Source organism: Mus pahari, chromosome 15 (assembly GCF_900095145.1).
Source record: "Mus pahari chromosome 15, PAHARI_EIJ_v1.1, whole genome shotgun sequence".
Classification (NCBI taxonomy): Eukaryota; Metazoa; Chordata; class Mammalia; order Rodentia; family Muridae; genus Mus; species Mus pahari.
In genome coordinates, this window is record NC_034604.1 from 9,034,933 (window position 1) to 9,062,642 (window position 27,710).

General features: G+C 43.6%; 1 protein-coding gene across 6 annotated transcripts in view; it reads right to left on the reverse strand.

Moving 5' to 3' along the window:
• Window positions 1-27,710, reverse strand: part of Osbpl1a (oxysterol binding protein like 1A) — a 187,612-nt gene that overhangs the window by 14,417 nt on the left and 145,485 nt on the right. For all 6 annotated transcript variants that reach the window (XM_021215014.2, XM_029546728.1, XM_029546729.1 and 3 more), the window contains 4 exons: window positions 21,077-21,152; window positions 6,353-6,487; window positions 3,671-3,768; window positions 1,965-2,147 (listed from right to left, as the gene is read on the reverse strand). In XM_021215014.2, coding sequence (XP_021070673.1) covers window positions 1,965-2,147; window positions 3,671-3,768; window positions 6,353-6,487; window positions 21,077-21,152 — 492 coding nt within the window. The remainder of the gene's footprint in view (window positions 1-1,964; window positions 2,148-3,670; window positions 3,769-6,352; window positions 6,488-21,076; window positions 21,153-27,710) is intronic.

Here is a 27,710-nt window from a genome sequence, read left to right on the forward strand (position 1 = left end):
AGTACCAGAGAGCACCAGAGAGTATCGGAGAGCACCAGAGAGCACAGAGTACCAATAAGTACCAGCGAGTACCAGAGAGCACCAGAGAGTATCGGAGAGTACCAGAGAGTACCAGAGAGCACCGGAGAGTACCAGAGAGTATTGGAGAGCACCAGAGAGCACAGAGTACCAGAGAGCACCGTAGAGCACCAGAGAGTACCGGAGAGCACCAGAGAGTACCAGAGAGCACCAGAGAGTACCAGCAAGTACCAGAGAGCACCAGAGAGCACTGGAGAGCACCAGAGAGCACCAGAGAGCACCAGAGAGTATTGGAGAGCACCAGAGAGCACAGAGTACCAGAGAGCACCGTAGAGCACCAGAGAGTACCGGAGAGCACCAGAGAGTAACAGCAAGTACCAGAGAGCACCAGAGAGCACCAGAGAGTGTTGGAGAGCACCAGAGAGCACAGAGTACCAGAGAGCACCAGAGAGTACCAGAGAGCACCAGAGAGTATCGGAGAGCACCAGAGAGCANAGAGAGTGTTGGAGAGCACCAGAGAGCACAGAGTACCAGAGAGCACCAGAGAGTACCAGAGAGCACCAGAGAGTATCGGAGAGCACCAGAGAGCAGAGTACCAATAAGTACCAGCGAGTACCAGAGAGCACCAGAGAGTATCAGAGAGTACCAGAGAGTACCAGAGAGCACCGGAGAGTACCAGAGAGTACCAGAGAGTACCAGCGAGTACCAGAGAGCACCAGAGAGTATCGGAGAGCACCAGAGAGTACAGAGTACCAGAGAGCACCGTAGAGCACCAGAGAGTACCGGAGAGCACCAGAGAGTATTGGAGAGCACCAGAAAGCACAGAGTACCAGAGAGCACCGTAGAGCACCAGAGAGTACCAGAGAGCACCAGAGAGTACCAGAAAGCACCAGAGAGGATCAGAGAGGACCAGAGAGTACCAGAGAGCACCAGCGAGTACCAGAGAGCACCAGAGAGCACAGAGGACCAGACACTTGCTTGGGAAAAGGTTAGGAGGTAAAACAAGCCAGAATTTGATACTTTGTCTGTGAGGCATCTCTAAGGAGACAAGAAAGGGTCTCTCTTGGGACCTCTTCTGTCTGCCGCTAATACCATTTTGCAATTTGCTGCTCAGACTGTTAGCAAGGAGAAAAATATAAAACCAGGAATCTCACTGACAAGCTGGTCTTGAGGGTTTGACTTTTCTTCCTAATCTGGTGTACTTACTGTCCACCCTTACAGTTAGCCCTGACTGACTGTTCAGTACTTACTGTCCGCCCTTACACTTGGCCCTGACTCTTCAGGACTTATGTACTGTCCGCCCTTACCGTCTGCCCTGACTCTTCAGGACTTACTGTCTGCCCTTACCGTCTTCCCTGACTCTTCAGGACTTACTGTCCATCCTTACAGTCGGCCCTGACTCTTCAGGACTTACTGTCTGCCCTGACAGTCGGCCCTGACTCTTCAATACCCAGAATGTTGCTCTGTGACTCCCGGTCAGGGTTTCCAGTCCTAGTTAGCAGTTTCGAGTGGGCAGAGGACACACGAGCTCATTTAGAAATGCTTTAGACTTTAAAGTTAATCCTGCAGAAGAGAGTTCCCAACCTACCTAATGTCCAACACGTCACATCATTGTCACCTCACTAATTCAGGGTGAATTAATTTAGAAAGATCCTTTAAAATAATAAAAGGGCACCATGGGAACCAGACAGCTGGTCTTGTGAGAAGTGCCTTTGCGTTCATCGCACCTACCTTAAGTGGATCCACACACATTAAACATCAATGAAACGTTTTGCACCAACCAGGCTGCTTTGCAGTGGCTACTGCCATGCTTCCGAAGTCTTTCCCCCAGGGGCAGAAAGCATACATTGATAACACTGTTTCTTCCATGCTCCTCAGCTGGACAGGCATGGTCGGGGGTGTGTGTGCAGAGGCCACATGAGGAAGAATGGCTTTCATGTACTCACTCTAAAAGCTCCAAGGTGATGGTTCCTTTAGGTTCTGCTTCTACACTCTTGCCCCAGAACTTCAGTTTCGGGTAAATTGAGCCATGGAAGATGAAGTCATTGTTGAGCCCTTCTGCATGGAATGCACTGATTGGGGGGTGATGGCTGACCTGTTCTGAGATGAGCCTAAACCCAAGGTCATCTCTTCAGATTAGAAGAAAAAAGAAAAATGCATTGTTACAGTTAACTGTCATTGAATTTGTTAAAATGTTTAGGAAAAGTTCAATGAAGAAAAAGTGTTTTAATATTATCCTTATTATAGTGTGACCTTACATGAGGGACAACACATAAGCTACTCTGTCCAACGCCATTAGAAAGCGAGCTGATTGTACATATTAAAATAAAGAACAGTCATACGGATTTGGTGATTTACACAGACTAGGGCTGTGGTCTGAATGTGGAATGTCCCCCACAGACTTGTGTTTTAGAAACATTGGTTCCCAGCTGTTTTGGAAGGTTGTGGGAGCTTTAGGAGTTGGAGCCTTAATGGATGAAGTGATCACTAGAGGCCGGTTGGAAAGTTTGATAGCTGGCTTCACCTCCTGTCTGCTCTCTGCTTCCTGACTGCAGATACCTCCATAACAATGGTCTGTAGAAGTCTGTAGGACGGCTTGTTGATTAATGATTGATGTGGGAGCCCAACCCAACTTGCTCACTGTGAACTTGTAGTCCTGGGTTCTATAAAAAAGCTGGTCGAAAAAGCCTTGAAGGGCAAGCCAGTAAGCAGCACCCTTCTATGGCCTTTGCATCAGCTCCAGGCTCCTGTCCTGAGTGAGCTCTTGTCCCATGTGTGTGTGTGTGTGTGTGTGTGCGCGCGCTCCTGTCCTGTGTGAGTTCCTGTCCTGTGTGAGTTCCTGTCCTATGTGTTTAAGCTCCTGTCCTGTGTGTGTGAGCTCCTGTCCTGTGTGTGTGAGTTCCTGTTCTGTGTGTGTGAGCTCCTGTCCTGTGTGTGTGAGCTCCTGTCCTGTGTGTGTGAGCTCCTGTCCTGTGTGTGTGTGTGTTCCTGTCCTGTGTGTGTGAGCTCCTGTCCTGAGTGAGCTCCTATCCCACGTGTGTGAGCTCCTGCCCTGTGTGAGCTCCTGTCCTGTGTGTGTGAGCTCCTGTTCCATGTGTGTGAGTTCCTGACCTGTGTGTGTGTGTGAGCTCCTGCCCTGTGTGAGCTCCTGTTTTCACTACTTTTGATAAACTGTGAGTGAAATAAACAGTTTTCTCCCTGAGTTACTTTTAGTCATGGTGTTTTATCCCAGCAGTAGTAACACTAAAACCCTGAACATGGCATATTATCTACCTAAAAATGGAGGAGAGTTAATCCTAGGAAGCTGGGAACACTGAAACACTTGTAATGTGTATATTACATGTCTAGTTTGTAATCTATCTATCTTGTAGTGTGTATATTACATGTCTAGTTTATAATCTATCTATCTTGTAATGTGTATATTACATGTCTAGTTTGTAAACTATCTATTTTGTAATGTGTATATTACATGTCTATTTTGTATTTTTTGATAGTTTCTGAAGTTTCATAAACATGGACATCAAAATAATTAGGTACTCCAGACACAAATAATCGTTTAGGGACATTCAATATACCCATTTTTCTTCACTGAAAACTCTATATAAGTCACATACATTCAACAAGCCACTTAGAATAGAGCAGAAGACCTCACCGAACTAATTCATAAGTCTCTCCCAGAAGCGGGTTGAAGGGTTTTCCAGTGCGCTCCCACTGAGAAGCGACAGCAGACACAGCAAATGCAGCCACACACTGGAATAGAGCATTGCACAAGTTATTAACAGCCAGGCTTTCGGTCTCAGGAATGGAAGTGGCACAGAAGACAGTAACTAACAAATTATTGAGAGGCTTGGTTAGTTTGGATTTTTAATGTTGCTTTTAAAGTTACTGTAGAAGCTTGTATACTCATAATGAAAGTTCCTAGATCTCCTCCTACAGTGCTACCCTCAGACATGGCTTTTATGAGATGCTACAATTCTGCCAAGGACTTTCAAAAACCCCTTTAAGTCAATCACTTCTAATATGTTGACTTTTTAAAAAACTTTAAATCACAGTTGTCTCTCAGTGGAGCTGGTTCACTCACTTCAAATGTCAAACTCAGTGGATGCTCAAACCTTATAAAAATGGCATAGCCCCTGTTTTTAATTTACACATATCCTTTTGTATATATTATATTATTTTCTAGTTACTATAGTATCTAACTCAGTGTAAAAATTATTTCATTCATAGACTAATGACAAAGAAAAAGTCTACATATTCAGTTAAAGATGCACCAACTATCCATTTAGAATTGGGGAAAAAGATACAAAACTAAACAACTTAATTGGTGCAAAAGCCAATTTTGTTGACTAAGTTTTATGTTAACTTGACACAAGCTAGAGTCATCGGGGAAGAAGGAACCTCAATTGAGAAAATGTCCCTAGCAGACTGGCATATGGGAAAGCCTGTGGTGCATTTGATTGATGATTGATGGGGGAGGGCCCAGCCCATGGGTGAGACAATCCCTGGGCTGTGGTCTTGGGTTCTAAAAGAAAGCAGGCTGAGCAAGCCATGACAAGCTATTAAGCAGCACCCTCCATGGCTTCTGCATCAGCTCCTGCCTGCAGACTCTTACCATGGCTTCCCTTAGTGACGGACTGTGATGTGGAACCGTAAGCTGAAATAAATCCTTTCTTCACCAAGATTTCTATGGACATGGTATTTTATCACAGCAACAGAAACCATGGCTAAGATACCAATGAAGTTAAAAACCAGATATGTGGATGGAAGAACAGAAAGACATTGCTTTATCTAGAAGAAGTGCATCTGCCGAGCTTGGCCCGTGCTTTACCATCCATGTGCACCATGCAAACATCTTTTATTTTGGAAATTAAAAACACTTCTTGTTACTTGAGCACTTATGAATATACATACTGGAACATTGTTCCAGCATAAAAATGTTATAGTGACTATGTATTCCAAATTTTGGAGAAGATCTTCAATAAAGTTTGCAATAAGAAATGTAGATTTCCCAATTACCACATGGTACTTTCTTAACTGAAGACTTGGAAATAGCTTCCAGGGGGAACAAAATACCCATGGAAGGAGTTACAGAGACAAAGTTCAGAGCCGAGACTGAAGGAACGACCATCCGGAGACTGCCCCACCTGGGGATCCATCCCATAAACAACCACCAAACCCAGACACTATGGCAGATGCTAACAAGAGCCTGCTGACAGGAGCCTGATATAGGTGTCTCCTGAGGGCCTCTGTCAGTGCCTGGCAAATACAGAAGTGGATGCTCACAATCATCCATTGGAGAGAGCATAAGGTCCCCAATGAAGGACCTAGAGAAAGTACCCAAGGAGCTGAAGGGGGTCTGAAGCCCCATAGGAGGAACATCAATATGAACTAACCAGTACCCCCAGAGCTCCTTGGAACTAAATCACCAATCAAAGAAAACACATGGTGGAACTTGTGGTTCTAGCTGTATATTTAGCAGAGGATGGCCTAGTCAGTCATCAATGGGAGGAGAGGCCCTAGGTCCTGTGAAGGTTCTATGCCCCAGTATAGGGGAATGCCAGGACTGGGAATGGGAGTGGGTGGGTTGGGGAGCAGGGGGAGGGGGGAGGCCATAGGGGATTTTCAGAGGGGAAACTAGGAAAGGGGATGACATTTGAAATGTAAATAAAGAAAATATCTAATAAAAAATTAAGAAAGAAAGAAAGAAAGAAAGAAAGAAAGAAAGAAAGAAAGAAAGAGCTTCCAGGAGTCAAGTGTGGTTGTATGACCCACTTCTGCAGCTCCTGAAATTCCCCTCAGTCTTCATTACAGTGACCATCCCCAGAGGACTGCCAGGGGGACTGGGTACAAAAGACTTTCTTTTTTCTTTTTTCTTTTCTCTTTTCCTTCCTTTCCTTCCTTTCCTTCCTTCCTTCCTTCCTTCCTTCCTTCCTTCCTTCCTTCCTTCCTTCCTTCCTCATTTTTCTCTTCTTATTCTTCCTCATCTTCTCTCCTCCTCTTTTTTACATTTACAAACGCCGTGGCCATATAGCTAGGTCTCTGACTAGAGCATGACTTTACTCTAACCCACATCCTGCTACATGGCTGACTATCTGTGCTCAGATACTATGCACCTGTCTTATCATGTCTTCCCAGGTGAATCTCTCACCTGCCGCTATCCCAGAATCCCTTCTGCTTCCCAGAGGTCCCATCTTCTATTTACTGCCTAGACTAGAGGCCATCAGATTTATTATCAACAGACACCACATCCATACAGCCAGGAGATATTCTCTCCACAGTGTAATATTTATTTATTTATTTACATCCCAAATGCTGAACCCCCACCTGCACATACCTGCATCCTTTCCACAGGATCGGAAAGTGAACTGGCTTTGTGGATGAGGTACGTGTGCTCCATGTATTCAGTTAGCCGCTGCAGGAAGCTCAGAGGCTCGTTAAATATCACTGGCATCGTGATCTTGGACAGTTCCTATTAGGAAGAAACCAAAACTGTTATTATCAGTGTTATCCACAGAAAACTGCTGCTGCTGCTGCTGCTTTAGATAACGTGTCCCCCAAAAAGCAACAGAAAAGCTCAACTCAAGCAATTTAATTAAAATCAGCTCAGCTTCATGAATCCTTACAAACATCTTCCACTATGGCGTATCTAGCGGTACAAGGAAATAGAGACTACCCTGACATCCTTCATGGCGTCACGGAGTACACCATTTAATGGTGAGCGTGGCACACCTCGTCAGATCAGCACTAGGATGCAGATTACGTCTCCTTTGTCTCTCTCCAGCAAGGACAACCTTCTGTGATTTTCCTTCCAACTCTTTTCATGCAATACTGACCAGTGAGACCTCAAACTGCCTGAGTCATGAATCACTGTTAGCTTAAACAAACCCATAAGACCTAAGTTCATCTTTAAAAACCTTATCTGTTTGTTTGTTATTTATCTATCATGTCAGGGCATGTGTGTATCTGTGTCTGTGCCACAGGGTATAGGAGGAGATAGGAGTCAGTTTTCTTCTTCCAGTGTGTGGGTCCTGGGATCAACAGGCCATCTTGGTTCACAGCAGAGATCTTAACCCAAACAGCTGGCTGCTGGCTCGCATTCATATTGTTAAGAGTCAATCATATACACCACGTTTATGCAGAATTTCTAAATTTGAGGCCATGTTTGGCTGACACCGGTGTTTCTGAGCACCAACACATAAATGTGGGGTGACTTAAGAAGGCTCTATTTTATGAAATGTTTCTCCATTCCCTCTGCCAGGCACACACTGGACAATGCTCTCACATGGAGATACCAGCTTTCTACAGTTTACCATGTAAAGGTGCCCAAGTGTCATCATAGGGCACCTTCAAAAACTCATCAAGTGACAACTTCCTTCCAAACTCTTCTCATCACTGTCCGATGCTTCCTTGGGGATCAGGCCAGGTGGACAGTCCTAGGTGCAATCCAGGACAAACGCCACCAGACTCAACTCTGACTCGTCTTTACATCTGCTTCTTACTGGCTTATACAATTAAAATTACACATAGCCTTCATACAACTGCCTTTATATAACTTCATATAATTGCCATCAACTGCATTTAAAAACAGCCAGAAAATGGAGAAGAGACGAGTAACAGTTTAACACATTAAAGATAATATTTCTAGTTTCACAAAGGCAATGAAGAAAAAAAGAAATCTATAATAAGAAAGAAAAGAAGGTTCAGCCATGCAAAGCCAAGATCTTATTAAGCCCAGAGTCACTGTTGGGTATAAGTCACAGACAGTAGAACCACCATGCCTTGTTTTAATTAAGATGTGCCAGGATCTTCATTAACTTGGAAATATGCTTTACTTCAAAAAGTACAACATATGGTATTCTTGCTCTAAAACACAAGTGCAGAGTAAGAACACTTGCCACACAAATGCAGAGGGCCTTGCATGCACAGAGCAGCTAGGAGAACAGGGCACAGTAATCAGTTAATCACGCAGGGCTGTCCCTTAGTGGGGCACAGAAAAGCAAACACCTGCATTCCATCTAGAAAGCTGAGTGTGGCTAACAACCTGGTGACCCTCTCGCTATCTGTGCCGAGAGACCTCACATAACTCCCCAGAGTGATTATTTCAGACTCTTCCCTTCCCAGCCTTAGTGGGGATGTCACATGTACTTGACGTTGTGCTGACCTTTATGCTATTGGTCTGAGAGCACAGCAGACTCTAGGCCTCTGGCTGTCACATGTACTCTATGGAGGAGCTCCTACACAGTCACACCTTAAGCTGTACCACGCACCTGACATTGGATGACAGGGCTGATTGTTACCTGGAAACCTTTCCCAAATTGTGCTGCTGTAAATAATCTGACAACTAACCGGTACCTGGCATTAGACTCCCTGAAGTCTGGTCCAGGTTAATGACGTCAGTCTGTACTGAGTTCTCACTCTCAAACCGCACTATCTCTTTGTGCGGTTTGCTTCCCTGACACCCAGAAGGACCCCCTCATATGAGGACCTGAGTTCAAATCCCAGCACCTTGTTAAAAGCCAGGTGCGGTTGGGCATATACTTGTAATCCCAGGGCTGTGGAAGTCTCGCTTAGAAACATCAGCGGGGCTGGCTAAGGGCCAGTCCAGCTCCAGGTTCAGTTGTTTTGTTTTGTTTTTTGTTTTTTTGTTTTTTTTTAAAATAAATCTGTTTCAAGGGAATAAAACAGAAAATAATACAATAGGACATCCAAATTCTTTCTCTGGAAATTGAGATGCTATATTTGCACATTTGTATAATTTTATGTGAGTAAAATGTATTTTTTGATGGAAAATAGTTACTCTCACCTATGACAAGAGCACACTGCCCAATAGAATAGGCATTACAGAAAAATAGCAGACGGTTGATTAGTAACATTTGTTGGTATTTTAGATTCATATCACTTTTAAGTAGTTATTATTTATACTTCAAAACTCTCTCTCTCTCTCTCTCTCTCTCTCTCTCTCTCTCTCTCTCCCACACACACACACACACACACACACACACACACACACTGAAATCTGAAAAGTGTCTCTTCCTTTTCTTTTCCTACCTTATCCCAGAGAAAAGTGCTCAAGCACACTTTCAGAAAGAGGTGTGTACTCACATGTACACACAAGTCTGTGTAGTAGACAGAGGTGTGTATTCACATGTACACACACATCTGTGTAGTAGACAAAGGTGTGTGTATTCACATGTACACATATACAGGTCTGTGTATGAGAAAGATTTTATATGGAGTCTTCTATGCCATTAGAAGCCTGGCCTCAACTCTGTGCACTGCTCCCACGCTCCTCCACCAAATCAGATCAACCTAACACTGGGCTTCATTTGTTAACTCTAATTTTGGCCAAGTTCAACTTCGTGCCAGTTTCTTCAGTGATGATGCTAACAGTATATAACATAAAGCACAGTGTTTCCAAAACGCTAAGACCAGCTCTGGACACATCGGTAAACGGCATACACATTACTGAATTCTAAAGACTTAACATAGACATATTCCACAAAGTGTAAATCGTGTATCTTCTATAACTCAGGCTAATCTAGCTTCAAGTAGACTTCTCTATGGAGAGTCTAGATCACAGACATGCTCAGGAGAAATGCTAACAAATACTATGGAGCAAATTGTCTCCTGACGGTAGGGCAATCCATACTCTACTCGTGCGGGAGTAGCCAGACCTTTCAGCATCCACGGTAGAAATGTAGAAATGTAGGCTCCCCCTTCACTCAGTCATGTTCACTTTCATCAACAAATACTTAACTGAGTGTCTATGATGCCACTGCCTCGGGCATGAAATAAAAGCATCCCTGTAGACACTGGTAACCTAGACGGCCCTGCTCTCCTCACTAAACTTTCCTAGCAGATGTCCAGGCCCAGTTCAGAACTTTCATCCTCAGACATTCCATTTCCTCTTCCTTCAGACATGAGAGTATGCCAATTCAATGCTCACATTTGATCATGTTCGATAACGGTCTTCTGTCTTATGAGTACTGATCAGCTTATCTGACCCAGGCTGAGTAATAACAACTTACGGTAAAAGGAACAGTGTGTGAGTGTGTGTGTGCATGTATGTGTGCATGTATGAGTGTGTGCATGTGTGTGTGCATATATGAGTGTGTGTGAGAGTGTGAGTATATGTGAGTGTGTTGGGGTATTTTGCTTGCCTGTATGTGTGTGTGTGTGTGTGTGTGTGTGTGTATGTATGTATGTATACATGTATGTGTATGCCTGGTGTCTAGAGGTCACAAGAGGGCACTGGATTCCCTGGAACTGGAGTTATGGATGGTTGTAAAGCACCATGTGAGTGCTGGGAATTGAACCCGAGTCCTCTGGAAGAGCAACTGCATGGAACTGCTGAGCTACTTTCCGGTCCCAGGACAGTGTCTTATACCCTGGATGTCACCCCTAAGGAGGACACATTGCAAGTGTTTGTGCCCTGGTGCACTTTGACAACCCATTCCTCTCACCCCAAGTTTATTACTTCTCAAGTGGCTGTCACCAGGCACCATCTCCTGTGCAGCTTTCACCAGACTACTTTGCTTCTTGGGGACAAGGGTGTGTTTAATGGTACACAACAGAGAACAGGCAATTCAGAGTTGGAGAAGATTGCACTAAAAAGAAAGGGGCAAGCAAGCTCTGGAAAGACATGGGAGTAACTTGAACTGGCAGGAATGAAGGCTGCCGATCTGAAAAGGCTATCAACTGTGATCCCCACCACTAAGAGAAGGTATGAACACTGCTGCAAAGTGGGATGGTATATAAGAAGGTGGGGCACAGTGTATCATGCACATGCTACGACAGACACTTGTCAGAACTCAAAAATAAGACAACCAGGGATGACCTCCATACCCGCTACAGCTGGGAATTACAATGTGCCCATCAGTTGTATAAATGGACTATTTTAGGGAGGAATGCTAACCAGAATATGCTGTGCAGATGTTCCAACAGAGGAACTCTGACAACTCTTGTAATTTCAACAATTTTTATACAAACCAAAAACTGTTCTGAAAAAAAAAAATAAAGGAATTTAAGAAATAAAGTTTGAAGAGCAAATTTTCATTAATCGTATCTAAGGAACTTAGCTTTCTGGTTTTCTTTGATGGAAAACACAGTTATCACCACCTAAGACAAGAGTATGCTGACCCAAGAGAAGAAAATTATTATAGAAAATACCAGACAGTTGATTTTTAACAGGTGTTAGCATTTTAGATTTACAATACTTTGAGTAGTTATCAATTATTTATACTTCAAAAGTTGTTGATTTTTCTCATTCTAAAAAACAAAAAAGTGTTTAAGCCTGAAAAGGCAATTTACAAAACAACATAAAAAGAAAGGTAGTTTAATTTTTGTTACATATATATTTGCACAGACACACTACAGGGCTGGAACACCAAGAAGACAACAATGGCTATCTTCAGCTATATAAATTCTTTTGAGCATATGGAAATCATATAAATTTATTTGAATTCTTATACTGAAAATACATTTTATTCACATAAAATTATACAAAGAAATACAAATGTGCAAATATAAACATATACAATTAGATAACAATTATTCTATATTTGAATATAATTAAATAAAACTAAATATTAATAAAATATATAATTATATATAAAATTATGAAACAAACTTAAGGAATGTAAGTACCAATGGTATATTTTAACCATGCTTTTTAAAATATATGGGCATGTGTTGTTTTATTGGTTTATTTTAACCATGCTTTTTATTTTTAAATATATGTGCATGTGTTATTTTATTGGAATATTTTAACCATGCTTTTTAAAAAAATATATGTGCGTGTGTTGTTTTATTGGTACACTTTAAGCATGCTTTTTTATTTTTAAATATAAGTTCATGTGTTGTTTTGCCTACATGTATGCATGCTTACCAGATGCATTCCTGGGGCCCACAGAGCCAAAAGAGAGCACCAGATCCTCCGGAACTAGAACTAGAGGTAACCACGAGGGTTCTAGGAACCAAGCCCAGGTCGTCTGCAGGAGTAGCCAATGCTCTTATTGAGCCACCTTTCCATGCCCAAGAATGGCTTCCCTGGCCTCCACTCAAGCTTTCTGTGTTGTAGTAGGCTAAATTTATTTAAATGTATTTATTTTATTTATGGGATATTAGCATACTTTTGGAGAAAGGAGAGATATTGTACATATTTTTGCTAAACTGTAAGATCTGGCATTTACTGCTCACTTAGTGTGCACATTTCCTAAAAAGAATACATATTGCACTTCTTATCAGAAGTAAAAAAGAGAGAGAGAGAGACATGATAAACAGATAAACTTGAAAGAGAACAAGGGATGGGTTGCATGGGAGGGACATGGGAGGACAGGGAAGGGGAAAATGGTATAATTAAAATTTAATTTTAAAAATAAATATATTAACCAACATATACCTAACAAGTCCAGAGGATAGAGGATAGAGGCTGATAATCTTACCCTCTAGAAGCTGGTACACCTTACAACCATCACTGACATTTACATCAGTGTCAATATGGAGGAAGGGAGCTGTGACGGAGGTGGTGGGTGGACGAAGTGCCACAGCAAGGGCTCACAATTGGACACAAATAGTCCACTCATGCCTTCAAAGACAGAAGTGTGGCCTCTGAACAGAGTGGACAGCCAGGGCCCAGGGAAGAGCAACTGTTGCTAGTGGTTAGTGCTTTTCAAGTTCTGTGATGGGTGGCAATGAAGAGAACCTGGCCTTGTGTCTGTACTTAATGCCAGGCGGTGCTGGGGAGATGACTTAGTGGTCAAGCACTTACTGCTTAGTCATGTGGACTGCAGTTCACATCCAGCACCTTGTAATAAGCCGAGTCCCACAAACGCACATGAACGAGCACACACACACACACACACACACACACACACACACACACACACACCAATAAACAAAAACCAAAATCTTTGCAAACACATTGGAAGGAAATGGTTAGAGTGGGCTGGAGAGATCTTGGCAGAGTGAAGCTTGCACTGCAATCCTAAAGACTGGAGTTGGGATCCCAGCACACACACCAAGCTGGGGTCCTAGAAAGCGGCCACAGCACCAGCTCCCAGGGCATGAACCCTGGAGGGTCCTTGGAGCTCACTGGCTTCCAGTTTAGTTAAGAAAACCTGAGGTCTGGCTTCAGAGCATGAGATCCTTCCCTAGGGATTAAGAACAGAGTGTTAAGAGAAGACTTTCTACTCCATGACATCTCTGGTCTATGCACGTTTTCAGATGCGCCCCACCACACGACAGACAGACAGACAGACAGACAGACACACACACACACACACCCTTAAGGTGGTAAACTTTACATTATATGTACTTTCTAGAAAGGAAAAACTAGTTTGAAGAAAAAAGCTCCCCACATCTAGATCAGAGCCCTACACTTTCATCCCAAAGTGGGACAAAAGTCACTGAACAACTCAATAGGGTTTGAAAATACTACATGAACTAATTCACATAAAATACCCACGGCTGGGCCAGACACACTGAGTGAGCAATAAATGCTGGCAAATTATTAGCATCATCACTAGCAACAGGCACAGGACCTTAAATCCTCCATGGCTTCATGGATGCAAGGTGCTGGGAATCAGCCGCCCAGCCATTCGCACAGCTCATGGTTCAAAGCTTAGGAAGCTGGAGGGTGAGGGAAGGGCTCCTTAAGTCATCTGGGAGGGTCTACACACCAAGGATGCAGGGTGACCCACCCCTGACATAGCAGTGCTCCATGACCATTGAAAAGAATGAGTTATGGATTGGCTATTTCTAGTTCAGCTCTCTTCCTGTGTTGTGAATGACAGATTTATCTTAAACGATTTAAAAGGTTTTATTTATTAAAGCAATGACGGATGACTTTACCTGTAAGTTCAACTCTAGATCTTTCCCTCCCTTGCTGCCAGCTCCTGGAAAAGCACTACAGATATTAGGAAATTTTCACTGTCACTGAATAAACAGATGACTGGGGTCGGAGAGTTTACACTCGTTAACACATTAAAACACATCTTTATTACAGGGACTCAGAAGGTCAACATTCAAGAAAATGGGAAGCCACTATTTTAGCCAAATAAAAGAGACTAAGGAGAAGCTGCATTTCAGAGGTAGAGGCAGGTAGATCTCTGGGAATTGAAGGGCAGTCTGGTCCAGGGATACAGTGTGAGACCACACACACACACACACACACACACACACACACACACACACACTCTGGGGGATGGGGGGCAGAGAGAAACGTGTGCACACACTCCAGATGGCCATGAAAACAGCCCTGACCTCTCTCAAGTGCACACAGCAAGCTATTTTAAAGCATGCCAACTGGATGGCAAGTTTATTTCCTCCACTGTCTGGAGTTAATTAAAAATAATCTTACACTTACTTTGTTTTCTAAAACTTACCATGCCTTAAGTAGGTAATAAAAACAGCTACACAATGTACATCTCCCCCCCCCCCAATCCCTCCTAGTCCTTGGTAATTCAAATGCACTGTTGCTTCTTCGAATCCAGCATACAAACCTGGTTGTGGCATCCCTTAGCTATTATATAAACAAATTAGCATGTGTCTATGTCCCAGTAATAGGAAAACTTGTATGCCAAAGGTCAGCTTCAGGAAGAGATATTAGCTGGAACACTTTTTATCACTGAGCTACAGTCAGATGGAAAAATTAAATATTTATTCCAGGCAACTCTAGCTTGTGACCTAGCAAAACGGAGTTTAAGTTGATACATGCACATAAGCAAGCCCCAGTGATGCAATTGAAGACACTCCTATCTGAGACTGCTTGTCTGCTGATGGGCTGGGAAGAGACCGAGGAGGAAGGCCATCCCTTCATTCTAGCACCATGCACAACCCATATGCAAGGCTGCTTTGAGCTCTGCTGAAGTCAAAGCCATTTTCTAAACGATAAGTCTCCCAGCTTCAGATCTATCTGTGCAAATAGCTCAGATGTGGGTTATGGACAGAAACCTTGGGTGTCTGCTAAATCTGTCTACCCTGTCACTCAGGCAGCCACTCACAAGCAGTGTGTGACCCAGGCACTCTGTGGGCTTCTGGGTTCTTATGAACAGTCCGGAAAAGCAGCACTTTTGGCTGTTCCTTAGGAAGATGCAAGTGTGAGGTCAACCTGGCCCCGGATCCTCTCTCCACGTGGCATGAAGACTGTGGTAATGACACATCCCTTCCATCTAGAGCCATGGAAGATCACCTGCCATGCTCTAACTAGTGCCACTCAGCTGGGGACTCACTCCTGTAAGTGATTCATGGTCTAAGGCTTGTCACTGGCTAAATGACCTTGCCATCGAATGCACTGTTGGCAGTGCCCTGAGCAGCAAGGCTAGAGCACGCACAGCAAGGCGCTCTAGAAACAAAGTTGTTCTGACGGCAGCTGCCTCACCTCGATCCTCACAGACACGTGAAGGGCACGTGGAAGACAGCGAGGCAGGAAAAGTGTCTGGGTGTGGAGCCAACTGCATGGACACCTTAGTACTACCAACGGGAAAGCAGGCGAGAGAACACGTGAGAAGCTACAGGGAAAAGGAAGGACACTGAGGGACGGCTGCATGGCTCTGAGCTGAGGGGCGATGAGTTGCAGTGCTGGGGAAACGTGGAAGGCAAGCCCTGGCTGCCAGTGCCACGCCACAGTCTTCACCTGGTATTTGTTTCCATATCCCACCCATGTGCGCTCACTCTCCTCTCAGCTCTGGCAGGCCTGGGCCAGCCATGTGGCCCTGCCAGGCTTATCATTTAAAAAGTAAACATACACACCTCCCACCCTGAATTATTGTAAACATTCTTTTTGTCCCTAAGTATGAAAGCCCTCAGAGCTTGCTATCAGGGAGTCTGGGCGCAGCCTCTTTTAGGCAAGGTACCACTTATCTACTTCTCCATACCTTCCCCCACTTCAGCTATGGAGCTGTGTCCCACTAGGATGACTTCTGACAGTTCTTCGAGGAGAGATTCTGATTCAGATCATGCTACTCTGGAGGTGGTGGGATGTGTCTTGAGTCAGTGTTTACAGCAAGGCAGGTGTGGCTAAGCTCCCATCTTTCCCCATTCTCTACCTAGTGAAGTACATGTGCAGATTGACAGAAGTGGTTATGGCTCTGTGTTGAAGGCTTTGTCACTGGCAGGTGACTACCATCAGCCAGAGGTAACAGGGACATAAAAACTCTGATTTCACTGGTGCATTCTGAACCTGGTAGCAGCACATAGGACTGGTGGCATATGATACCAACGAAGGAAGCAGGTCCTTGAAGAGAGTCCTCCAAGCGTGTCCTGTCCCTGACCCCTCTCATCTGTTTTCTAACTACCCTGAGAAAGCAGTGTCTTCTGCCACTCCCTCTAAGTACAATGACACTCTGCCTCATGTCAAGGTTACAGTCAGCCTCTGACTAAAGCCTCTGGAACCAGAAGCCCAGGCCAATCTTTTGTCCTTCATGTTCATATCACATCACCCGTCACAGTGGTAGAAAAATCATTAACACAACTCAGAGCCCAAGGGAACACAAAACACTTTCATCAAAAATACTAACTTGGTAAAAGTATGCCTCCAGGGGAAGTTTCCTGAATCCTTTCTAAAGGGCTGGGTAACACCGGGTCAAAGAAGTTTGTGGGTGCGGACGGGAGAACTTGGGAGAGCCTCCTGTAACATCCCCAGACCACAAGGCCTACATCTTGGGAATAAAAGGGAACAAAGCCCTCTCTATAAGTTTTCCAAAGTTCTGTTTATACAAACAGTGGAAGAAGTCCTAATTGATTTGTCAGCTTATAGATCATAACAAATTATTTTTGATAATGTACTCTAATTTTTGGCATATAGCTGAGAAGGGACAAAGAACTGAATGACAATCCTAGATATTAACAATCCCACAAACTCCTACTCCCATCTGTTTATTAATATGCAAAGGGTTTCTCAATCTTAGTATTTATTAAAGAAACATAATGGTCCTAAATTCCACTATCATTTTTGCAGGTGGAGATGGTCACTTAGATGTGCCAGTCCAACTGTACCAGGACCACCTCACTCACATACAAACAGTATTCTATGTTTTATGCTGATATTTTAGAAATATTCCACCCATAATGTTATCACTGATATACTGTTTATAATAGTGGTACGAAGTTAACATTCCTTTTAGACACATTTTGTGATAGTGAAATACAAAATCAATAAAATACTTTCAGGGATAAAAATTGGCTCAATGCAATTAATTAATTTCTGTAAAAATAGAGAACAGAAACACAAGTATAAGGGAACTAGAACTTTATGCTTCTGAAGTATCAAAAAGCACCCTGCTTGTGTATTTAGCCGACCAATGAGGACAGCAAGAACGTCTCCGTGGGAGTGGTCGCCTCACAGCCCTGCAGAGTGTTACAGAATTTTCATTTGTAAAAGTCAGCATTCACCATAAAGCAGACCTTCCTCACCTCTTACAGTAACTAAGCACTAAGGTCACAGTGTTGCCTGCAATCAGTGGATGTAGAGGGGACATCAAAGACAAGGGCTCAAGTGTTGTGAACAGGCCTCCCAAAGCTGAACCTGCAGCTGGGTCTGCTGACACAGCCTCAGAAGCCAGGGACAGGAGAAGGGGACTCAGGAAACATTTGCACAAAGACAATAGAGCAAATGCTTTGAGAGGGCTAGGAAGAGGGGTACTGCTTACTGAAAGCTTTAGTCACCAAGAGATTTATATCGAATTTTAGTTACATAAACTATTTATTTCATGCAATGTAACTTGATATCTGGTAACAAAAGCCTGTCCACAATAAAATGGGAAAGGAAAAGGAAGGACTTCGTAGGTGTGAGAAATGCGAGATTCTATACTTTTTGGAAACAAAGCAAAGTATGATGTACTGGGGTCACAGGGAGGAAAGTCTAGTGAGCCCTGTTGTAGAGGTGTCGGATCACCTTGTACACAGTAATAAATACCCAAACGGAGAAAACAAAGACTTCCCTTGCTGGTCACAGAATTAGAACCCTACCATCCCTAGCAGGTAAGAATCTCCTATGAGTCTTGTTTTATGTTTTAATTTGAGACAGGATCTCACTGTGTAACCACAGATGGCCTGGAATTCACTAGGTAGGCCACTCCAATCCACAGAGGTCTGTCTAGCTCTGCCTCCTGTGACTTTGAAAACCCGAATTTCCAATTACACTGCCCATCACTGTATCCGTAGGCCATTAACTAAGAAAGACTTGAGATCAGTGTTGAGCTGTGAATCTGATGCCAGGGGTGCTCACGCACTGTCAGTCTGTGCACAGGGACAGTGTATATAGGTCAGACAGAGTCACATCTTCTCTGCTATTTTTAAAACTTCTAAGCCAGGCATACTGGTGACCATTTGGGAGGCAGAGGCAAGAGGACTCAGAGGTCAAAGCCAGCCTAGGCTGCATAGCAAGGCCCCATCTTGAGAAAGAAACCAACCAAAAAACCAACCAACCAACCAACCAACCAACCAACATCTTATCATCAGATTAAGAGATGCATAATGCTCAGGGCAGAAATATGGCAGCTGAAGGCACCTACATGGCTTTTCAAATACCAATTGATCTTTAACAGATTGTTACATGTAACATTTTAACATTGTAACATGATTGTAACAGAATCATGGGCATGATGTAAAGCGGTTTTTTTAAAAAATTCTTTAAGGATATCAAAATGTATGAATGCTACTATTTTCTAGTGTTAACTTGTTTTCTTTGGGGCAGGGTAAAGCAGGATACATTAGAGTGAGTTACACAGAAAAATACAATGTTAGCTATGGTAGTGCCCTTCACACCCCTCTGCCATGTATCTATCTTCATTTCCTCCTCGGATGTTGTCCGGCACTCCCACCTGCTGATTCTTCCTGCAGCCCAAGAGGCCTTACACAGTCAGCCCCCGAGAACATTCCAGATGCTGGTGATGCCCGTAAACCCATGTTAACAAATCTAGAACGTCAGAGGGTCACCTTCTGAGGTCTTACTTCCTTGTAGCTCTCTGTCCATGCTTTATCAGCCTCAATCAGCCAGGCCTACAGAGAGGTTTCAGAGCACTCCGGAGTGCTACCAACCCACACAACTGTTTATATTTGCTCTCCTTGACTTATGATTCATCCACATGTTTATTTGCACCTGTAGCTCTGTACCTAAAAATAAAAGCATTGCCACACTCTGGAGAGAACAATAACAGATTTGATCTAACATGACGTCATCTCCTAACTTAGAAAGATCAGTTCTAATGTAGAAAGGGACTTGATAAAGACAGGCATACTGTTTGATGTGATCCCCACAACATCTACCATACCTGACACCACCACGGACCCCAACATCTGCTGAGACAGGAGACAGGCTCAGACGAGAGACACACAACAAGTTGTGTTTTCTATAATGTTCAGAAAGACCAGCCACACATACTGTGTTCATACAAACTCCTTTCCCACATGGTCTCAAGGCAGACGTGGCACAGATTCTATAGAAGCACAGAACAGTGCTTTCCAAACCATGGGTTTTATTTAAACAGCAAGTTATGAAATCAGTTTAATGAGTTGACATCAGTATTGCTTTAATATTAGAAAAAAATCAATGTGGTAATGATAATCATTCTTTTGTGAAACTGGCTTTCACTTTAGAAGCACACATACACACACAACTACATGTTGTATGACAAAGATAAATACATCTATTGAAGGTCTGAAAAATACTCCATAAAAACATTTTTGAATTGTTGGTTATGAAGGGACTATTAATGTCAGTAACAAGTGACTTTTATTAGTCTACAGTCTAGTAGGTATATAATCATCATCTGATTTAAGTACTTATTTGCCATGTCTGCTGTCTTGAATCCTAATATGACTGAAGGAGACTGAAGCCCACTTTCTGACTCTCAGCTGGCTTTTCTGCTGATATAAGGACTACTCTGTATTGAGCACTGTGCTGGCCTAGTAGATACCTAGACATTTTGTATAAACTACGTATCTTTGCACACATCTCTCAAGTGCAAGTTAGGAGTGGTACCTTGCCCAGGTCCCACCTAAAGGAGTAGCCAGGTTGACATGAAAGTCATGGAATAACTTCACAAAGCTTAGCTGAATTACTCTCTGTGGAGGATGTAGAAAACACTGGTTTACACTGACTATTTCTGGGATGAGCACCTTGTGGCACTTAGGAAGTCTCTGCTGACAGGGCAAAGGAGTACTAGAAGAATGTAGGAGCAGAGTGGCTGAAGAGACTCTGACATCAGTTGGGCATGCAGGAAAGGTTCTGGCAGCACACCAGGAGGCACGGAATGGCGACATTCACAGTATACTGCTCAGACTGAAGCCTCAGCACCTTGAGAGTCATGTTAGTCAGTTACCATCATTCTTGGTGGCCACACTAACATCTGAGGTGTCATGCTAGGCAGAGGCTTCTAGTCTTTATCAGGTGGCAGAGTGTCCAGGAGGCAGTGCCCTAGGAAATGCTGCCATAGTCCTCCTTCTCCCAGATTAGACCCTGCCCTGACAGTGCAGCAGAGATCCAACATGTCTCCCAAATTGGACTCACAGAGACAGCACAGAACCCTAGCAACAGAAGAATCTACTTAGTGGGGTCTGTTCTAGGAGACAATCTCTAAAGAGATGTATGGGCAAATACAAACTTGGTGTGCCACGGGAGAGAAGCATGTCCTTATCTTCCTAAATAAAGGTCCCATGAAAGCCATGTTAAATAGCATAAAGAGTGACCCTGACTCTTCCAGAGAAACTTAATGTAAGGCTGAGTTGTTTTTTTTTTTTTAAGATTTATTTATTTATTATATATATTGTAGCTGTCTTCAGACACTCCAGAGGAAGGCGCCAGATCTTGTTACAGATGGTTGTGAGCCACCATGTGGTTGCTGGGATTTGAACTCATGACGTTCGGAAGAGCAGTCAGTGCTCTTAACCACTGAGCCACTGAGGTTTTTACACTCATGGGTAATTTGACCACTGTTAGGCTATACTCCTATGTTGTTGTTGTTGTTATAATTATTATTATTTTTTGAGATCCCTTTCCCAAGGATATGAGGTCAACCAGGTAGCCGCTGGACACCATGAGGAAGCAGAGTTAACTCACCATTCCAATGCATTTTCTGAGGATGCTCCAGATGCTGAAATCATTTCTGGAGAACATAGGTGATGGCAGGCTTGTTCTGGGGGAAAGAAAGAAAACATACTTCATTTTTAGTGCCAGTGATAGTGGAAAGAAAACCATGTTCCATTGACCTGAGTATAGGCACACCCACGTAGAGACACATTACAAAAGTGTGCATTGTCACAGACGGCGCAAAACAGGGGACATGCCCACTGACCACTGCTCTGACCCCTGGTGTTTTTAGAGCAAATGAACAGGCCTTTGTCTTCGGTGCTGTGATGATTATAACTCCCTCAGTCTGTCCTGGTCCTCAGAGGAAGGCCAGATCACCTCACTCTAAAGAGCCTCCATACCTGCTTCTGTGTGCTGGCATATCTTCTTCAGTTATCTGACTCGAACCCCAGTAGCCATACAGTGACCTAACAAACCATCATGCTCTAGCCAACAGCCGGACACAGAGTGCCATCCTAAAGCCTGAAGTGTTTTGGAAATTAAGTGAGAAAATACTTACAAATTATCACAACAGAGGCAAAGCTGAAACCCTGTACTATACAATTCAAACTTGCCCAGGACACTGACATGAAGACTTTTTAAAAAGCAAATCTTGACAGAGGGAACACTTTCAAGGCCTTTGCAGAGGAAGAAGCAAGACAGACTGTGCTTTCAATGACAGGGGGTCTCCTGCAGTGAGAAGCCAGGCCTGGTGGGCAGGGCTCCAAGCCCACCCTAGAGATCAGGACATCAGTCCTATGGTAGGGAAGGACAAGCCGGCAGGTCAGCTTTCTACAGCAGATGGCAATAACTCAGCTTGCCAAGGTGACAAGAGCTGCCAGATTTCTAGCTGCCTGCTAAGAGATATTCAGATGTAATACTCAAGGACTACAATACATGCTTATAATCCTAGTACCTGAAATAATGAGGCAGGAGGATAATAAATAAAGAGGTAAAAGCAAGGGGCTGGAGAGAAGGCTCAGCAGTAAACAGCACGGGTTTCTCTTCTACAGGTCGTGGGTTTGGTAGCCAGCACCCACATGCTGGCTTGCAAGCACCTGTAGTTCCATTTTAAGGAATCAGACACCCTTTTTTGGTCTCTGCAGGCACCAAGCATCCATGTGGTACACTGACACACACACAGGCAAAACACCCGTACATACAAAAGAAATTTAAAAAGAAAACAACTACCAACAAAACTCAAAATATCCAACAAAATTGTTATCTTTGAAAGAACTCCTACATCAATTTGAACTATAATGGGATTTTCAGTTTGAAAGCAACTACTACTTAAAAGCTGACATGGTGAAATTCTTCAGCTTTTTCTTTCAGGAATATATACTGTTCATTCAGGAGAGTCTTCAACCAGGCTATATGCTAGAGCTGTGGCCACAGCCAGTATTTAGACTACATTCTCCATTCACCAAGACTACCAATCTCTGTGACAAGGACAATACATCCCAGGGGCACAGATCCCTAATGCTGTTGCCACAAGAATTTATAATACAGTGTTAGCCATGTACATAAGCATACCTTCCCTCTCCTGTCTATGGAACAGACTGAAGTGTAGTAACACTGTATGAAGCATATTTTAGGATTACAATTGATTACTCACAACAAGGGTTCACATTACATGTATAGCCATGTCCTGCTGTTCTGACTGGAGACAAGAATAGAGGCAAGAAAGGCAATAAATGTCTTGGAAGTATGTGTTGGTGACAGGTTTGCTACATACCCAGGGCTGGTTTCATATTCTGTGTTCTCCTGGCTTGCCTTGAACTCTTGACCTTTCTGCCTCTGCAGTGATGGTTACAAGTATGTACCACCACACTGGATCTCAGAGGCATTTTTTAAAAAGAGAAGAAGATAAGGGACCTCAAGCTTAGTAATTATTAACCATTTAGGAATTGCCATAGATTTGCCACTAGGAGTCCCACTTGAGATATTCTCTGCTTTTCCTTTTGCGATATTTTATGAAAATATATTACTTGCTTATGGGGAAGCCAAATTACCAGCAATGATATGTATGCCAAACAAAACTACAGAGGAGAGGTGGAAGGGAGTCTGAGTGGGAACTGATTCTACAGACGGCTGGTTTCTCCTGTGGGATATGCAGAGCCAGGTGCAAACCTTAGCCCACACTGTGCTATGAGTTGGTCAGAAACTATGAGAAAAATACTGGCCTACAAGAATATATGCTGTGCAGAAGTCTTGGCTTCACAATGACCTCAGAGTTGTTGACCATGACCTAAGGCTGCCAAGGCTGCCAGGAAGACAGGTGCAATGGCAGACTGCAGGGAGGCACATAGCCAAACAGCCCCAAGAGCCAGACAAACTGGGGCCCAGATCAGGTGCCACTGTCAACAATCTCCTTAACACTGCTATGCAGGAAGACTTACCAGAGCCCAGACAATGTGTCTAGAAAACATGACTAACTGTGAGCAAAGGAAATGTGTAATTCTGGAAGAACACAGGAAGAAGGAGGTTAGGGGACAAGAGGTACAGCAGGGGACCCGGGGTATGCTATCTGGGGTGAAAGGTGTATACACCCCTGCAATACCCCTACTGCCTCACTCTCCCTGAACCCGTCTCTTTCACCCTTTTCCACAGCACAGATAATGTGACACCTGCATAATCTCTTGTCTACCCAGGACTGTGACCCAATCAGTATGGAAGTTCCCAGGTTTTATTGACTGCTATAGTAGATGCCTAATTCAGGGCCTAGCAAAGGAAAGAAGTGTTTGCTGGATAAACTCTGGATTATTAACATTTTTCTCTCCTAGAAAGTATTCAGTTTTTGGTGTATCCAAGACAACAGGAATCACAGTACAGATGCAAGTAAATAGACGTCAGAGTAATTGGCCTAAAAGGGGAGAGAGATTTTGTACATCTGAGGAAGGGTTTCTGGCAGAGGCTGTGTTAGGCACAGCATGGAAAGCGGATCTGTACCAAGGAAGGCCAGGGGTGCTGTGCTGCTGGACAGCCTACAGATAACTGAGCACACAGTTATCTGCCCACTGCCAATGATGCCAAGGGTGTGCAGCCATCCCTGCCTCATGGACACAAAGAGAACCTTACACAGAAATTCAAATGTAGCAAGATCAGGTTAATCAAGTAGAAAGGAAAGAAACAAACTAACTTCGGTCTTCTTTGTGCAGGGGACTATGGAATGCTCCCAGAACCTCTTACTTGAACACCTGGAGCCAGCAGCACTTGTGATTCTACAAATTTAGGAGGAAAAGCTTACTTGGAGGAAGTGGGCAATGGGGCATGCTTCTCAAGGCTACATGGGGTTCTCAGTCCTGTCCTGAGTCTCCCAGAACCAAGGGTGACAAGGACCAAAGACTGAGTCCTATGGAACTAAGAACTAAATAAGCCTTCTCTCAAGATTTACTTCAGAGGTTTTAAAATGTACTCACTGAGAATGTCTTACATGTATTTAATATACATTGATCACATCCACCCTCCAAAACCTCTGACTATCCCCACCATGTTTTCCCTTCCAACTTTATGCCCCTCTCCAAATAATCCCAAGTCCAAAAACAGTCCTGGCCAAATGTGCATGGGTGTCAGCCCCTACAGAATGAAGATGAACCAAATAGGGGGACATAGCCCTGAAGAAAGCAGACCCTGCCTCCCTCAGCGGCTATCAGCTGCTAATAGCTCTTTAGGTATGGGTGGGCTATAGTGAACCTCCCGACCTGTGCATGAATGTGGGTGAGCTTGACCTTGAGAGATATCAACAGGAATCAGCCACTATAGTGAAGAAGCTGGCACTGGAAGGAGGTGTTGCAGCTAGAACATTAGCATTTTAACAAGTATCGTGCAAACAATTCACATACTGTCTTTAAAATGCAGTGTATTTCACACCAAGATCAACTTAGCTATGAGCTCAAAGTGAACTTCAGCTGTGAGGAAACAAGGGTGCCCAGTGGAGACTTGCTGCCGCCTTACAGCCTACACTAGTGAAAATGTAAGCTGCACAAGTCCCTCTGCTCAGCCACACTAGCCACACTTCAACAGCGCAGAAGCCACCTGACCATAGAAGCAGCTATCCTGGATGGACTGGACCCCAGTGATTATTTAAGATTGTGGAGAAAGAGAAAAATGTCTCAAGAGTGCACAGCGGCTGAGGACAGATGCCAGCTCACAGCCTACACCAGCCAGGCAGAGCCAGAGCACAGAGGGAGGGGGAGATTTAAATAAGGATATGGTAGATTACAGTTCAGTTATACGGAAGCATCATACGCTTCTGTATATTAAAATTTCCATCAGGAGTATGTTACTGGATGGCAGTATTAGCTCAAAGCAGGAGTCAGAATGGTTCAGCAGGGAGTACAGAGTGGCTATTCTTTTCCCCTGGAGTTCATCTGAGGGTCATTATCTAAAGCCAATCCACTGTACCAGGGGCTGACAGTGTTCTGCCTGGCTCAGTTTTAGACCACACAGAGGACATCATGGCTGTCTACATAACAAACCACTATCTGGATTTTGAATGAGAAAGCTCCTTAGTTTGTTTTAACTGTGTGATGGTGCTGTCTCTGCTTGTCCCGCCATGACGCCCTGTTCCACACTCTGGCAGACAGAGTCTAAATGAGCAGAACCAAATGAGTTTATGAATTCTGACTAAAGAATGCTGAGCCCCAAACATTTCTGTAAGCGGTTTCCTGCTTCCTGCCTCCACCCTTGGACAGCTGAAACCTTAAGAGAACTTCACAAGTCAGGTCTCAGAAATTCACATTACCCAAAGATTCATCCATCTGCAGACACCCTCCTGTTTGTGTCCCATGGGTCACCACGCTAAGCATACAGCGCCACTTGCTCAGGAGACTCTTGGCAAAGATGATAATGATATTGATAAAACAGGACAGGCAAAACTAAGCTTTAACTAGAACAAGGGGCACGGGGTGTGTCATCTGTTCAAATGCATTTCCTAATTCCCGGGGGCCATGGTGAACACACCTATGTTATGAGTATGGCCATGCAAAGGCTGAAATCTCAGCACACCTGGGTAAGAGTCCTTTTCAGGGGAGGGAATGGATGCACATCTGGGGGAGAACCTGTTCTACGGCACTCTTGCTACTAGCTCACTCAGAGCCTTAGCAACCCCCCCCCCCATTCAAAAGCATGCCACTTGGACAATTAACTCATCGTATTTGGCAGTTAGATATGTCAAATACTTGGCTCACTAGCTACTTGAGAGGTGATTCTAGCTGGGCATGGTGGCGCACGCCTTTAATCCCAGCACTTGGGAGGCAGAGGCAGGAGAATTTCTGAGTTCGAGGCCAGCCTGGTCCACAGAGTTAGTTCCAGGACAGCCAGGGCTACACAGAGAAACCCTGTCTCGAAAAACCAAAAAAAAAAAAAAAAAAAAAAAGAGGTGATTCTATTTTATAGTATGATTTGTAAATTAAAATATCCCTAAACTATATTATCATTATGATGAATATATAAAACAAACAGCTATCTCTCAGTACTGTCAAAGACATGATAAAAACTTGATGGGCTCTGGGTATGGGTAGGTGTAGGGGCTAAATCATTTACCTCAGAAAATTTGGCAAACTCACTCTTGTATTTTTGAGAATTAGAATTCTGTATCAAACCGGAAGCATATACAATCTTCAAGAATTTACCAAGGGGCTGCGCTGTCTACCTATGCCCATGTCTTGGGAAATCAGACACTTCATACTAGACCCAGAAGCTGGCCTGGCCTTTTCTATGGCTGACCCACAGAAAGGGATGGGGCCCAGTAGCTATTCCTGCTTGGCCAGATTTGTACCACCCAGCAGAACAAGCTCACCTCGGCTACCACACCCACAAATAAGCACTAGTTGTTCCCGTAGTTAAACTACATGCAGTACTGACCACAGGTATCAAGCCAAGCCAGGAATAGAGTCTGATCCACACAAAGGTGAAGGCAAAGCTGGACAGTGGTAGAGGACAGTAAACTGAGAAGACATGAAGAGGACATCACCAAAGGAATCCCAGGGAAGAAACACGAGAGGCAGCTAAGGGAAGACATGAAGAGACATCACCAAGGGAAGAAACACGAGAGGCAGCTAAGGGTTGATCCTGTGTAGTGTCTATTCCATCCTCAGGGAAAAATCTGGAGTAGTTTCGCACCCTCAGTGCCAGCCTAGGAGAGGAAGATGGCATCACAGCATACTACTATCTAGGCCCTCAGAATGCACTAGTAATTATGAAAAAAGAAAGAAAAGTAACAAAAACAAAGAAACATAAAATGACTGACTTGGTTCCTATTGTCCTCTCCCCAAACTGCCAATCCTAGAATAATGGCACCAGACGACAAAGATCCTGATGAAATCCAAGACTAAGAATTCAAGAAATGAATTAGAATACATAAATTTTCAAAAATAAAAATATTGTTTAAAAAAAAGCCACAGTAACGAAATAACATGGTACTGTTATACAATCATACATGAACATCAATGGAACAGAAGGTCGAGATAGATCTAAACCATACTCACCTGACATTTGACAGAAACACCAAAACCTTTTAGAAAATAGTACCAGAAAAGCTGGGAGTTTATATACAGAAGAATGAAACTAGATCACGATGTCTTTTTTTTTTTTTTTTTTTTTTTTTTTTTTTTTTTTTTTTTTT